Raw genomic sequence first — 14,873 nt, 5'->3', positions numbered from 1 at the left:
TTCACGGATTCTCCTTGGAGCTGCTTCTTAAGGGAATCTAGGAAACACATACCCAGGGACCATCAAACTACAAACACTGCCCTGTGCCCTGGAAGAACCCAGGGGTGAATTCACTACCACCGAGGCCCTCCCTGGCAGGAGCGCAGGCTGCAGCCTGGTGCCAGCGGGCCGAGCGAGCCCCCAGCTGAGCCACACAGGACAGGCCGTGGGGCCCGCCTGGCCTCCACCTGCTCTGCTGAGCGATTCCATCTGCTTTTCCTCTCTGGACCCTGCATCGGGAGACAGGATGGCACGTCCAGTGCCCTCCCGACCACAGATTGGTGCGCCCTGTCAGGCACAGGTGACGCTGCTGGACTCACAGTCTGGGGCCCCTCAGGGCCACACCCACAAACCAGACCGACCAGACCTACAACTAGGTGGATTCCGACACCACCTTGGAGTCACCACAGCGTATGGCTTGTTCTCCATCTTTGTCTCAGCTGTATTAGCTTTTAAACACACTGAGTCACTGGGCTTACCCAGCACTACCCATGTCTGACACGATATATATTCTTTCAAGAACAGAGTTTAGCTGCTAGTGACAAAATGTGACAGGCCAGGAAAAACCTTCAATGATAACATTCAGTTCCATTCTATCGTTGATCAAGGAGCTGAGTCACTAGGTTTGGATTATATTCGAGAAACGATGCCGGGTGACTTAAAACTCCTGATATTTCAGTCTCATTTGAGAAGTTCTCAAAATACTTATTCATGTTCTCATCATGACGACCACCACGTGAGAGTGTAGTGAGGCAGGTAAGCTGAATCTCCAAGAGATTCTGTTTCTTGACAGGCCCTTGAAATTCAAGTCAATCATAAAAATAGGAACTGATGGCTAACGAGGTATATGTTGAAAAGCTTTTAATTTGACGTATTCCTACTCAGATAGATGTTAAAACTGTTTCGCTGTGGTCATTGTAGTCTTCCACTTCCCAGCTTCGTGTTCAGTCAGTCCCTTCCCGATGGCCCTCCATTCACGCCCACTCTCTCTGCTCAGCGTTCCTGGATTGAGCCAGTCATAGCTCCTCACTTAGTGGATGACCGAAGAACACCACAGACGGGTTAATCTGGGGCTCAAATACAACCTAAAACTAGGGTTATCCAAACCTGTAGGACTCTAAGTGTCTTTCCTAAAGAGGTGGCTTCACCTGCCATATTCCAGAGCCAGTGAGTGGCAGAGCCAGGATACGAAGCAGGGTCTGAGTCCCGAGCTTTGCAACCCTACCACCCTCGTCCGTACTGGGATTTTACTTTCAGCTTTCTGAAGGAACGTATGGATGGACCCATGGTTTTGCCTCTACAGAGCCCACCTACATTTATAACTTCAAAAACAACATTCAGTTGTCCGAAAAGGAGTCTACCCATGCCAAAAGCTCCATTCAACAAAGGAAACTGTCTCAAAGAGGCTGAAGGCGAGACAGAGACATGTTAGGAGCTTACCTTCCAATGCCCAGTGTGGATATCACCTGGGGAGGCCAAACACACAAAATTCTGCACGCTGATGGGGGACTGCGCAATCTGGAAGGAACTGGGCCTCCTTCAGGCCCTGAAACCACCAGGCCCTCAGCATCATTTCTTTGTTCATTTAATACATATTTGTTGAATACCTATCCTGGGCCAGGCACCTAGCTAAGAGCTGGGGCGAGCAGTGAGTAAGACACCCAGTCTTTCTCAGAGCGACTGGATTCTAGTTGGAGAAACAGACAGTAAGCAAAAAACCAAAGTCATCATCCAGTAAAGGTCAGTGTAGAGAATTAAGGGGTGGGGGGGACGGTGTTCGATGGGCTGCATTTGGTTCTTTAGGTTGTAAGGTTACAGGAAGCTCTCTGATCAAATGACATGTAAGCTGACTCTGGAGAACAAGCAGGATCAGCTCCCGCAAATGTGTGGGAAGAGAGCACTCCCGGCAGAGAGCAAGTAAAGAGCCAAGTCCCAAGGCACGGTGAGGCATGGTGTGTTCAGGTGTGGCTGGAACCCAGGGACAGTGGGGGACACGGAACAGGATGAGGTCACAGAGGGGGACAGGACCCAGATCAGGCAGGGCTGTGACAACCAGTGTGCACAGTTTGGATGTGGAGAGCAATGGGCAGCAGTTGGAAGGTTTTAAGCAGAGCAATGAAGTGGTCTGACTACTACAATGAAGGTTATAGCTAGACGATGAGGCCTAGCAAACGCTCTATGTTGGAATATACTCAGGCTCATTCACAGCTCACTGGTTTGCCCAGGATTTCAGACAATTCTGTCACCACAGTCCTTGCTGAGGCCAGGGGGACACTATGCCAAGACCAGTGCCCACTGTTTCTACTCAGACAATGCTCAGCTATTCGCCCACAACTCCACAGACTTTCTAACCTGTCTTCAATGCTTCAGAGGTTCGAAGATTCTAGCAGTGGCACACAAGACAGAAAGGAAGCCCACTGCCTCAGCACTCTTGACATACCATGAGCAGCATTCGGCAACAGACGTTTCACAACTTAACCTGGGCTTCGGCCAGGCTGGTGAGTCCTGCTTCTGGCTACGGCTGACACTAACTGTGGGACTTGGGGAAGCTCGATTTTTCTTTGGTTTCAATTTCTTCCCTTATAAAATGAAAGTTAAGGGGTTATTAACTTCTTGCAAGTCCAAAGAAAGCAAAGTGCACTTATGCACATGTGATTATATTTTTCAAGTCAGGGTGTTCACAGTCCCTTGCTGTCAGGCCATGGGCCCCAGGTTAAAACCTCTGGGCCTAAGTGACAAATGACTCCTAGATTGCCCTTCAATGCTGTAACCTCTTGACTATGTCCATAGTTGGAACAGCACTCGCTTCAGGGTGCCCTCTCGGGGATACTCAGTGTTTTAGCACGATCAGCTCCTCTGCTTTTTAGAAAGGAAAGAGAGGAAAAGCAACATAGGAAATGATACAAAGGAAAAGGGAAAACCAACATGATATTACCGTGTGAGCCAAAAGATGTGTGACTTGAAGAAATCTCTTAGCTACCCAAATATGTCCCTGCAACTCAATTTTATTCTCATTCCTAAACTAATGATGACGGATACAGACCTATGTCAGCATATGAGAATGTTTATAAATTATATTTAATAACTTGTTCTTCCCTTAAATCCCACTTACTTAGGACACTTATCAAAGTTGTGGGGCATATACCAGTGTATGTGCAATGATTTGAACTGGTACATGAACATACAGTTTTAATAGATATGTAGTTTAATTTACATGCATCAAAAATGGCTGGCAAACTAAATTAAGTCTTCACAGATATTATTGCTCAAGACAAAGGTAGGTAAAAAAGAGTGATTCAGTTTCAAGTGAATTTTAAAACTATTAAGTGGAAGACCAGAATTAGCAAAATTCTGAAGGAGATATGTGAATGGGAGACATAGGTGGGCTCTCTATTTCAGAATCCTTTCGGCTGATATCAAAAGAATCTATTAGAGAACAGTGAGGGCTAATTACTCTATAATTCAGTCTATAATTCTCAGTTTACAATTTTTCCATACGCAATTTTTCCCACCTGAAGAAACTTTTCTCTCAACTATTGGTCTTTATATTTCCACACTGGGAACTCCATTCTTAAATGGAATGGAGTAAGTCACTGTGGAATTTGATCTTGAAAATATCTAATTAAAAAAGTGACTGTTTTCTTCGGTTCTATTGGAGTGTTATCATTTGCCTTCTAGATTTACTTACATTTTTCAGGTGGTGTTATTGTAATAGTCTGAGCTGTGAATTCCTCATCAAAATATCTGGTATCTGTCTCAGATGTTACTTGAGGCTTAAAAGGAGGTACAAGCTGTAAGGAGAAAGCAAAAGCACTGTCAGCAGGTTTCCACTTAGCTTGATTTCTAGGATAAAATTCGAGAGCAAATAACTACACGAGAAGTGGGAGAGACCAGGCTGCTGAGTCACTGTGAGGCAGAGGACGTCCTGGCTTCCTCAAAGGCAGTCTCAGCGCAGGAGAGCAGGTCGCTGGTCGTTCTGTATAAATTTGAGGGATTATGTGAAACAGAACAAAGGAGAACCAAAGAATAGGGGGGAGAGGATACTGAGAAGTCTGTCCTAATCTTTTGCCCAACAACAAACACACAACAAAACCACGTGGATATGGAGTGTGGCAGCAAACGTAGGCTCTTCCCAGGGCAGTGAAAGGACCCCGTCACCTCCCTTCTTGGTGCCTGGCCCAATGGCTTATTATCAGAAACACTCCCCAGGCCACAGAGAGCACTGCCCTGGTACCTGGCAAAGAACCATAACTCTGCTGACTTGAGATGGGCATTAATGCCTGCCCCTGCTCTGGAACAGGGGTTCTACGCAGCCCCTCAAGATATGTGCAAATGTTTTATTAATTTTTATCAGATCCTCAAAGGGAACTGTGACCCAAAAGAGATGAAAAGTAACTACTCTGAGGTTGACAGGACTCATTTGCCTCACACCCGCAGCAGGTGGAGGGTGGGGAGTCTGGGGTTGCTACAGGTTACAGAAGCCTGAGCAATGAGAACTTCCTCTGGCTGGAGGGAGGGCTGGAGCCAGGATAAGGGGAAGCTGGAACCAGAATGGGGGATGGAGCTGGAGCCAGCATGGAGGGGGAGCTGGAGCCAGGATGGGGGATGGAGCTGGAGCCAGGATGGGGATCCTGCTTGGCAGCGTTCCTCATAGGCAGAGCCTACAGGTTCTTGTAAAGAAAGGAAGGCCAGTCCCAGGGCCTGGAGTCAGAGCACATGTTCCGATCACTACCATTCAGAACACGACATGCTGCTTTTACAATAAAATTCCCACGTGGACAGAAAACAGAAAAATAGAATGACAGGAATTAGTATGTTTTATCAAAAATTTACAGAAACAGAAATACACAATTGGCTTTAGATCAATGCATTTCCCACTCCTACTGTCACCAAATTTATGTTAAATAATAAGGCAAAAAGCTTTAAATTATTCTCTAGACAGACCACGTTTTTTTAAAAAAGCAAACAACAAAAAACCAGGGCATGATTAGAATTAAAAACACTTTTTCAAAATCAAGGACCACATTTCAGCTTACGGCACATGTTATATGGCATTTTTAATCTCTTTTCTATCATTCTTTTTCTTTGTTCCAATACACAGCTATTCTAAAGTCTCTATTATTAGCAAGCACTCTTTGGGGATCAAATCAAATTCAGGTTCCATGTCAGCTGGTACTGGCTACTACAACAGCGTGGCTCCTCCCTCGCATTTTCAACCTTGTGGAACACGCTCCTTTCCTTGTGGGGACTAGACGCCCACGATAGCGCCAGAACAAGTTTCTCTCCAGTGGCTCTGATAGGTCCATTGGACACAAGCAAGCCATTCACTCCACTGATGGGAACCTTCCCTCTCCCATTCAGACACGTGGCAGTCTTTTCACCAGCACCATGCTTCTGCCCACAGCAACACCAAAGGTGAGGGAGACTGGAGAATTGGGGGTTTTCCTTTTAGAAACTGAGGGATAACAGCCTTTATCTGGCAGGAAATGGGAGGTTGGGATTCTGATTGTAACTGTCTACTAAGTCACCACCCTACACATGCTCAAAGAAATAGGCCTTCATCCTTCCAATCAAAAATCAACCACAAGAAATTCTTTCAGCAGAAATGGACTCCTATTGCGTAGGTAGGGTAGGTGTTGCTCACTCTCCCCATCCTCCCCCTCGGCTTCCGTCTGATGGCAAAAACTTAAATCTGCAAAGCTTCAGGTTAGGGGAAGGCTGCTATCCTTTTAGATGAGAGAGAGAGAATGGTCACTTGTAACTAAAAAACTGAAACAGATCTAAAAACAGTGTTCCAACGATCACAGGGGAACTGAGTCTGTTCAAATGTCTCTGGATGTTACAGAAGACTGAGCTCACCTCCCCTCTCAAACAGTTGCCCGCCCCATCACTTTCTATCCCCACACTGCTTCATTTTTCTTCAAAAGCCTTTTCAACATCTGACACAAATATACACTTACATACTCATATGCCCTCCCCCACAAAATACATTTGTTTAATGTAATTACCATTACACCTCATCCTCAATAAAAGTTCAATGAGGGCAAGGGCTTTTAAAGAAGTTTTACTGAGGTATGATGACATACGATAAACAGTACATATTAAGAGTATACAATTTGACATTTGACATATGTATTTACCCATTAAACTATCACCACAATCAAGATGGTAAACATAACCATCACCTGCAAACGCTTTCTCATGACCCTAAGTAAACCCGTCCTCTTTCCTATCCTCCGGCTAGCAAGGGCTGACATGTTCTCCGCCACAACTGATTTGTATTTTCTAGACTTTTATGTAAAACGGAACCGTATAGTATGTAATCTCTGTATGTTTTCTTTCACTTAGCATGATCATTTTGACCTTCATCAATGTCACTATGTATCCATAGCTTACCCATTTTATTGCTGGGCTATATGCCATCCTCCAGATGTTTCACAACTTGTATATCCATTCACCTGTCAGTGGATATCTGGGTTGCTTCCAGTTTGGGACTCCTACAGATAAAGCTGCTTGAAATCTATAGGTCCAAGTCTTTGTAGAGACATAAGATTCAATTTATTTTGGACAAATACCAAGGAGCAGAATGGCTGGGTCAAACGTGAGAGGTACGTTTAATTGTTTAAGAAACTGCCAAACTGTTTCCCAAAGTAGCTGCACCATTTTAGGTCACTGGTAACAGTGCCTGAGAGCTATACAGCTGTTTCCACATTTCTGCCAACATTGGTTTGGTCAGTCTTCAAAACCGTACATCCTAATATGTGTTATTTCACTGTGGTGGTAGTTCCCTAATGAATAATTATCTTTTCCATGAGTCTATTTCTTTGGTGAAGTATCTGTTCAAATATCTGCCCTTGTTGTTAAGTCCAAAGTTCTTTACATACTCTGCATGCTTGTCTTTTATCAGATTTTGGATTTTCAAGTATTTTTCCAGTTGGTGGCTTTTTCCTTAGCATGTCTTTTGAAGAACAGACATTCTTAATTTTGATAGTGCGATTTATTAATTTTTCTTTATGGATCATGCTTTTGCCCTTATCTAAGAAATCTTTGTACTACCTAGTACCACAAAGATTTTCTCCTGTGCTTTCTTCTAGAAAGTTTACAGTTAGGACTATGATCCATTTTGCATTCATGTTTTATATGCTGCAAATTCGTGTTTTTTTTTTTTAAAAAAAGGATGTCCAGTTATTTTAGCACCATTTGTTGAATTTGAACTATTTTCAATTAACCATATACAGACGTTACCCCCCCAAAAGTATACACATTTTAAGAAAGGAAAAAACTATTAAAATTGTAATAGTATATATTTATAAGAAAAGATGAATACAAGTCACGTGTATACATTTTTTTGGAACCCCCAGTATGTGTGGGTCTATTTCCAGATTCTTTATTATGTTTCACTGATCTCTTCACCCATCTTTATGGGCAATTAGGACGTGATTTGTCCATAACAAAATGTCTTGATTACTGTGACTTAATAATAAGTCTTGAAGTTGAGTAGTACAGGTCCCATAACCTTGTTTTTTGTCAAAGTTGTTTTGGCTATCCTTGGCCCTTTGCATCCCATATGAATTTTTGAATCAACCTAACAATTTCTACAAAATTGCCTTCTAGGATCTTGTTTAGGATTGTGTTAAATTTACCAATTTCGAGAGAATAGATATCGTTAAAATATTGAGTCTTCTAACTCATGAACGTGGTACATATCTCTCCACTGCTTTAGGTCGTTTTAATTTCTCTCAACAATATATTTTAATTTTCAGTATAAAAGTCTTTCACATCTTTTGCCAAAAATATTCCTAAGTACTTCATATTCCAAAGTAAAAAGTATTCCTAAGTAAACATATTTGTGTTGGTATTGTAAATAATATTTTTTGTTAATTTTCATTTTAGATTGTCTGTTGCTGCTGTATAAAAAATTACAGTTGTTGCTGTACCCTGCATTCTTTTACATATTTATATCAATCTATTTATGGGTTAAACTTTAGTAGCTGTTTTGTACATTCCATCTGATTTTTTACATAGATAATCACGTTGTCCATGAATAAAGACTAAGATTTACTTCTTTCTTTCTAATCTGCATGCATTTTTTTTCTTGCCTCATCACACTGGCCATTGGATTTAATTTATTCTTCTTTTTCTAGCTTCTTACGATGAAAGATAAGGTCACTGATCTTAGACCTTTCTTCTTTTCAAATACAGTCATTTGGAACGAGAAATTTCACTTGAAGTATTGCATCAGTTGTATCCCACAGCTAAACATGTTTTGTTTTCCTTTTTAGTCAGTTCAAAATACTTTCTAATTCCCCTTTTGGTTTCTTTTTTATCACATGAATTATTTAAACTTTTATTTAATTTCCAAATACTTGGGGATTTTCCATGTAGCTTTCTGTTTTGATTTCTATATTCATTCCCTTTCATTCAAAGAGCACATACTGTAACTTACTTGAATCCTTTTACTTTTATAGGATTGTTTTACTCTAAATATGGTATAACATATGTACCATAAGTTCTGGATGACCTTGAAAAGAATGAGTGTTCTTCAATTACTGGGTGGTGCCCCCTAAGTATCAATTAGATTAAGTTGGTTGATAGTATTGCTAAAATCTACAAACTTAATGATTTTCTCTCTACTTCTTGGGATTTGTCTATTTTTCCTTGCAGTTGTATTAGTTTTTGTTTTATGTATTTTAACTTTTGTTAGCAGGTGCACAGAAGTAGTAGCAGTAGTTTATGTGTGCATGAATGTATGCGTGCATGTTTGTGTGGTGTGTGTGTGCCTGTGAGAATGGATTATGGAGACCTGACTTTACTCAATTGTGAGAGCTGGTTATGCAGTCTCTGTAAGGCTTCTGTCTTCACGTTTAATGCCAGAGCCTGGTGTCCATAGGACAGGAAGAGGAGAAGAGAAGATGTATGTAAAGCAGGAGAACAAAGTGGAACCTCAAAAAGCCTGAGCTGGAGCCTGCGTGGACAGGCTGAAACCCATGCCATTTCTCATTGTCTCGGACTTCGATGTGGATATCCTATACAGCTACGCGCCTTTGTCATGGAGCTGAACGTACTCCCTGGCATACTAGTGGGAAAAGCTAAAAGAGAATCCAGGGGGAGATGGAGCCAATGCAGGCCTGACCACTGCCTCAGGCCAATGAAGAGAACTAACAGATAAGCAACAACATGAGGAGCTACAAAATGGCTGTTGCTTCAACTCTAGCCTCAGATTTGCCTACAAGAATCGCACACACCAAAGGGAATTCTGGGAAATGTAGCTCAGCCCAGTCAAATTGACTAAAGCCACCACACAAACAAAAATATCTTCAAAGCAGCAAGTGCAATACAACACATAATTTATAAGGGAACAAATAATTGAATAAGCACTGACTAAATTATCAACTCACGATTTTATATTCAGTGACACTATCCTTCAAGAATGAAGGCAAAATAAAGACATCAGATAAAAGAAAACAAATTCCTTTCCTGCTGACTTGCACTACAAGTTATGATGATGGAAATTCTTTAGGCTAAAAGGAAATGATACCAGAAAGAAACCTGCATCTTCAAGAAGGAATGAAGAGATGAAAATATTCTGGAATTAGGCAGTGGTGATGGCCGCACAACTCTCTGAATATACTAAAACCTCCTGAAGTGTATACTTTATAGAGTGAATTATATCACAGTTTAAAAAATAATTAATTTGAAAAAAGAATGAAGAGCATTTTAAGTGGTAAACATGCAGTTTTATACAAATACTAAAAGTTCTAATTTAGAATCTGGGACAAACATGAAGATCAATCTTCAAGTAGAAACACAGGAGTTTAATGAATGAATTGAAAGACTTAAAATTAAATTAGTAATGTACGAAAAATTGGCTTAGACCCTTTCAGAAGAGCCATTATTTCATTTAGCCCCGTCTGTTCCTTGCACTTGAGTAATAAAAGCATTATCTTTTAAACAGTTGCCATTCCATTGAAATGAATATTAACCAAGTGACCAAAATTAACTACCCAGTACCTACATTACTCTCTAAAAGCAAGTTTTCTCTTTCTTTCTGAAGGAAATCTATAGGCTGTGTTCCATTTAGCTATTCCTCCTTCTTTCTATTCTTCAATTTTCTGTGTAGCCAGTGCTTGGTGTTTCCATTTCTTTCACCTTTCATTTGAGTCAAAAAGTAAAAAAGAACTATTTCAAACATAAGGGAAAGCCATTTTCTGGACCACAAAACAAATCTGAATACATTTTAAAGGGTTAATAGCATATAAACTATGTTTTCCAATTACAAGACCATTAACTTAGGGGTCAATAAAAGAAAGATGTCTGAAAAATCCATGTATTTGGAAATTCAACAACACACTTCAAAATAATCCCTGAGTTAAGAAGAAATCACAAGGAGAATTAAAAATATTCTGAAATAAAAACACAGCATATCAAAATTTGCAAAGCATGGCTAATAGTCCTTAGACGGAAACTTACAGCACTAGTGCTTATATTGGAAAAAGAGAAAAGTCTCAAAGCAATAATTTTAGCTTCCTCCTAAAGAAAATAGAAAAAAAGAGCAAATTAAACTCAAAAGAAGCAGAATAAAGAAATAATATGGAGCAGAATAAATTTGAACACAGAAAAACAATACAAAACAATCCATGAAACCAAAAGTTGGTTCTTTAAAACATTTCAATAACATTGACAAACCTCTAGTCAGATTAATCAAGGAAAAAAGGGAGAAGACATAAATGACCAGTATCAGAAATAAAAGAAAGGTCATCATTACATACACTACAAACATTATAAAGATGGTATCTTATTTATTTAGTTACTGAAATTATTCCAGCTTTCACCACTGAGAATTCCTTAAGGTTGGCTCCTGTGGCCTGTTAACATGCCCTTTTCTATCTATCTTTCTTGGGTTTTTACTTTTCTAAGAAATTCCTTGGGCTCATCTTTTATTTTCTTCATTTCAGCTCTGGAATCAAACACATCTCCAAGCAGTCTTGATTCCTCTTATTGGAGAATGATATTTAGAATCCAAGAGCTTGGTGCTAGCTGTGATCATTAAAATCATATAATAGTAAAAGACACTTTCTCCCTAAGATCAGGAACAAAGCCAGGACACCCCCTCTCATCACTTCTATTAAACCCTGTCGTGGAAGACCTAGCCCGTATAATAAGGCCAAAGAAAGAAAAATACATACAGATCGAAAATGAATGAAAACTTTTTATTTACAGGCGATATGATTATCCATGAAAAGACTCCTAAGTAAGCTACAGAAAAAAGGTATGAAGGCTAATAAGTGAGTTTTGCAAGCGTGCAGGATACAAGGTCAATCTACAAAAATAAACTGTAGAGACTGGCAGCGAACAATGTGAAAATGAAATTTTAAAATACCATCTACATCAGAAGACGTGAAATACTTAAGGATAAATCTTTAAAAAATGAGTCAGATTCACTGAAAATTATGAAGCATTACTGAGAGAAATGAAAGACCTAAGTCCCTGAAGAGATACACTGTGTTCATGGATCTAAGACAGTACTGTTCAAATGTCAATTCTCCCCAAATTTATTTACAGATTCAACATAATCTCACACAAAACCCCAGCAGACTTGTTTTGCAGAAGCTGACAAACTGAGTGTAAAACCCATATAGAAATTTATCTCGATAAATTCATATTGAGGACTTCCTGCCAGACAATGTCAAAGGCATTCAGAGATCCTAATTTTTCATGTGAGTAAAATGATTTGTCCATTTCCACCCTGGGAAGGAAGAAGCAAGCCCAGGACAAGGCCTTCCACGTTTCAGTGCTATCCTCTTCAGCCAGCCACATCAGCCAGTCATAATTAAGATGAATTCATGTTTTACTTTGCCTAGGGAGAGATCTAGATTTTCTCTAAAGATACCAGCATCTCTGCTTGGGTTTTCATCTCTAGATTTGCCACAATGTATAGAAAAATGGCCAATAATCACATGAGAATAAAATATCTCCCAAAGCATACTAAAACTGTAATTCAAAATGCCTGATCTTAGGGATGAATTAACCTCTTATGAATAAGTTGCACATTTTAAGGATATAAGGGTCCTATAAAAATGCCTGATTTTATAAATTATTTTATAATTTGTACTGTCCAAAGCACTAGAATTTTTACTGAACATTCCCATAATTATTTCCTTGTTTATTAGTGATACAATACAACCCTAAATAGATCCAAATCCCATTTCCACAGCATTTTACATAGAGACTTAAAATGTCAGGCTGCTGCTCTCACGCTACTGTCCACGTACGTGAGGATGGCTGGAAACATGGTGCCTCTCTGACACCCAGGAGACCCGAGGAAACCGGTGTCAGTCTATGATTAATTCCATTGCTCATGGAAACTATAATTTTTGTGGTGTGCTTCTCTGTGCAAGATACTTAACCTTTGCTCAAATTAAGTACCATCTATTTTTTATCAGTTCTAATAATTTAAACTCATTTCACCACACACATCATCTAAAGCTATATTTTGGCAGTTCCTTCTCCCTCCCTGTCCTACTTGGGGACTCCTGTGATTCCATTCACCACAAGGCCGCTGCCTGGGTGTCTCATGTCACCTCCACTCTGGGCGTGTCTAGTCTAGTGGAGCAGAGACAGGTAAGCCTGGCTTCTCACTGGTGGGCTAGCTGGGGTCTCAGACCTTTCTCCAGGTGACCCCAAACTACCATTTAACAGGAGAGCCAAACTCATGCGGAAATCTTTGCAGCGTATCGTCTCCTAACAGGACTGAAGAACGTCCATGTTTTGCCTCTTCTGTAAGTTAGCAGTGTCACACTAGGGCTTCACAATTATCTCTTAAAAGAATTTTTCTTTCGTTTTCTACTTTTTTTTTTTTTTTTTTTTTGGGATCGAGTCTTTCTTCAACAGGGATGTTTAGTTGTGGCTTGCGCACCAAGGAAAACCTCTGACCATGTGTTATTTCTGGGAGACATGACAAGACCTGGATCTCTTTCAGGTTCTTCTGTAGTGGACTAACATGATAACAACAGTACATAGTTCATTAGGGCTACAGACTGTACAACTCATAAGGAACATCATCAGCGTTATAAAGTGAATGTAGAACTGCCCTGAGGAAGTGAATAAATACTGAGGGCATTTAAGGATGGTCATGCTTCTCGTAAGGGTTGACAAGGATCCAACACACCCCAGTGCTTTATACAAGGTACAAAAGTCAAGAGATGAAAGTTTAATTGAAGTTGGAATAAAAGCAGTTAATATGGGGCAACTATTTTAAACACCTCGTTACAAGAAATGCTTAGAAAATCACCACACTCCCTCTTATCATAACATAGCATAATACTGGAAATTAGTACTTGTCTTACTTCCTTACAACTCATATGATATCATTCTACCTTTGCTTTAGGGACTAATAGAGAGTATTCGGCACAAAACAGACACTACATAAATGATGACTGATACATCTTTCAGAGAAAATATGAAAAGCTGGAATAAACTGAAATGGAAGGACAAACTACACAAAATCACCGGATAAAAATTCTTAGCAAATCTTGGCTTACATAAAAATTTCACAATAAAAGTTTTATATGAGCATTTGAAAATCAAAAAATCAAAATCAGTGTCTATACTTACAATATCTGAAGTAGTAAAAATAAAATAAACAAAAATTTAAAAGATAGAACCGACACAATAATACCCTGCTCCCGAATTGAAGCAGAAACTTCAGTATTAAAAACAAGTAATAATCACAGCACAATAAGAATACAGTTACATAATTTGTAGCATCCATTTTGCAGGTATTAAAGTTCTGTTTCAAATAACGGAAAAGTCCAAAAGAAGACAAATAAATTTATTACTTTGTTAAATCTTAAAACTAAACTGCTTTTAAATTCCTTTTAAAATAAAGGTTTGTATAAATATACCTGAAGAGTTCATTTTAAAATTTAAAGGCATAAGGACAAATTTTAAAATTATGATTTTTTTGGCTAGTTATTTTTTTGAAGTAAGGAAACAATGCAAAGCAAAAATAACAAAGAAAAATCAACTGTTTTACCATATTTAATACAATTGCAAGATGCATTTTGGGAGTCAAAATTATCAATAAAACTTTGTGCTGAGAAGTTCAATATTCAATTAAACAATAGAGTAAAAACAAAAAATTACATTGTATCATTAAATTTCAGTCACTTGAAAAATTTTTTTAGCCAAAGTATACAAACACCATGATGCCATGAAGATAACCTACCTTTTTATCGTATACATCTTGCCAGTTTACTCCAGAGAAGAAACTGTGTCTCATAATTTCTTTTGCATCATCTGGTCCTCCACCAAGACTATAAGGATAAAAAGAAAAATTAAATGTGTAAAACGTTTAGATAAGCCCAATGCATACAAAAAGTTTTTGTGAAATGTGATTTTCTGTGTGACACATAGTTTTTGATAAATACCCATTAAAAATTAACAGCTTTTTCTGTAACATCTAATTTCTCTAATATATTATTAATAAGAACGAGCCTCAGAACAGTATGGTATCTGAAAAGAGCATAGACTTTGGAGACGAACCTGAAATAGGCAACCAGCTCTGGAACTTACAAGATGTGTAACAATGAAAAATTGCTTAATCTCAGTTTTCCCATCTATAGAATGGGAATAATAATACTTGCCTAGTGGATTATGGCAAGGGTTAGAAATAACATAGTTAAGCATGTAGCCCAACAAATGGTAGCTATTATCATTGTCAATTCTATAAACCAAATTTATTGCAGAATGACTCAAGTCAAAAATGCGCCCTTGTTAACATAAATTCTGAATTGGCTAAATTGGTTAGACGAACAATTTGCAGAACTTTTCTA

At 39.2% G+C, this 14,873-nt stretch overlaps 1 protein-coding gene across 10 annotated transcripts in view; it reads right to left on the bottom strand.

Moving 5' to 3' along the window:
• Positions 1–14,873, bottom strand: part of AKT3 (AKT serine/threonine kinase 3) — a 254,412-nt gene that overhangs the window by 8,382 nt on the left and 231,157 nt on the right. For all 10 annotated transcript variants that reach the window (XM_081039287.1, XM_081039285.1, XM_081039288.1 and 7 more), the window contains 2 exons: positions 14,267–14,354; positions 3,728–3,830 (listed from right to left, as the gene is read on the bottom strand). In XM_081039287.1, the coding sequence (XP_080895413.1) occupies positions 3,728–3,830; positions 14,267–14,354 (191 nt within the window). The remainder of the gene's footprint in view (positions 1–3,727; positions 3,831–14,266; positions 14,355–14,873) is intronic.

The sequence above is a fragment of the Rhinolophus hipposideros genome, assembly GCF_964194185.1.
Source record: "Rhinolophus hipposideros genome assembly, chromosome: 26".
Classification (NCBI taxonomy): domain Eukaryota; kingdom Metazoa; phylum Chordata; class Mammalia; order Chiroptera; family Rhinolophidae; genus Rhinolophus; species Rhinolophus hipposideros.
Note: the sequence above shows the minus strand (reverse complement) of the source record. Positions and strands in the feature narration are given on the sequence as shown.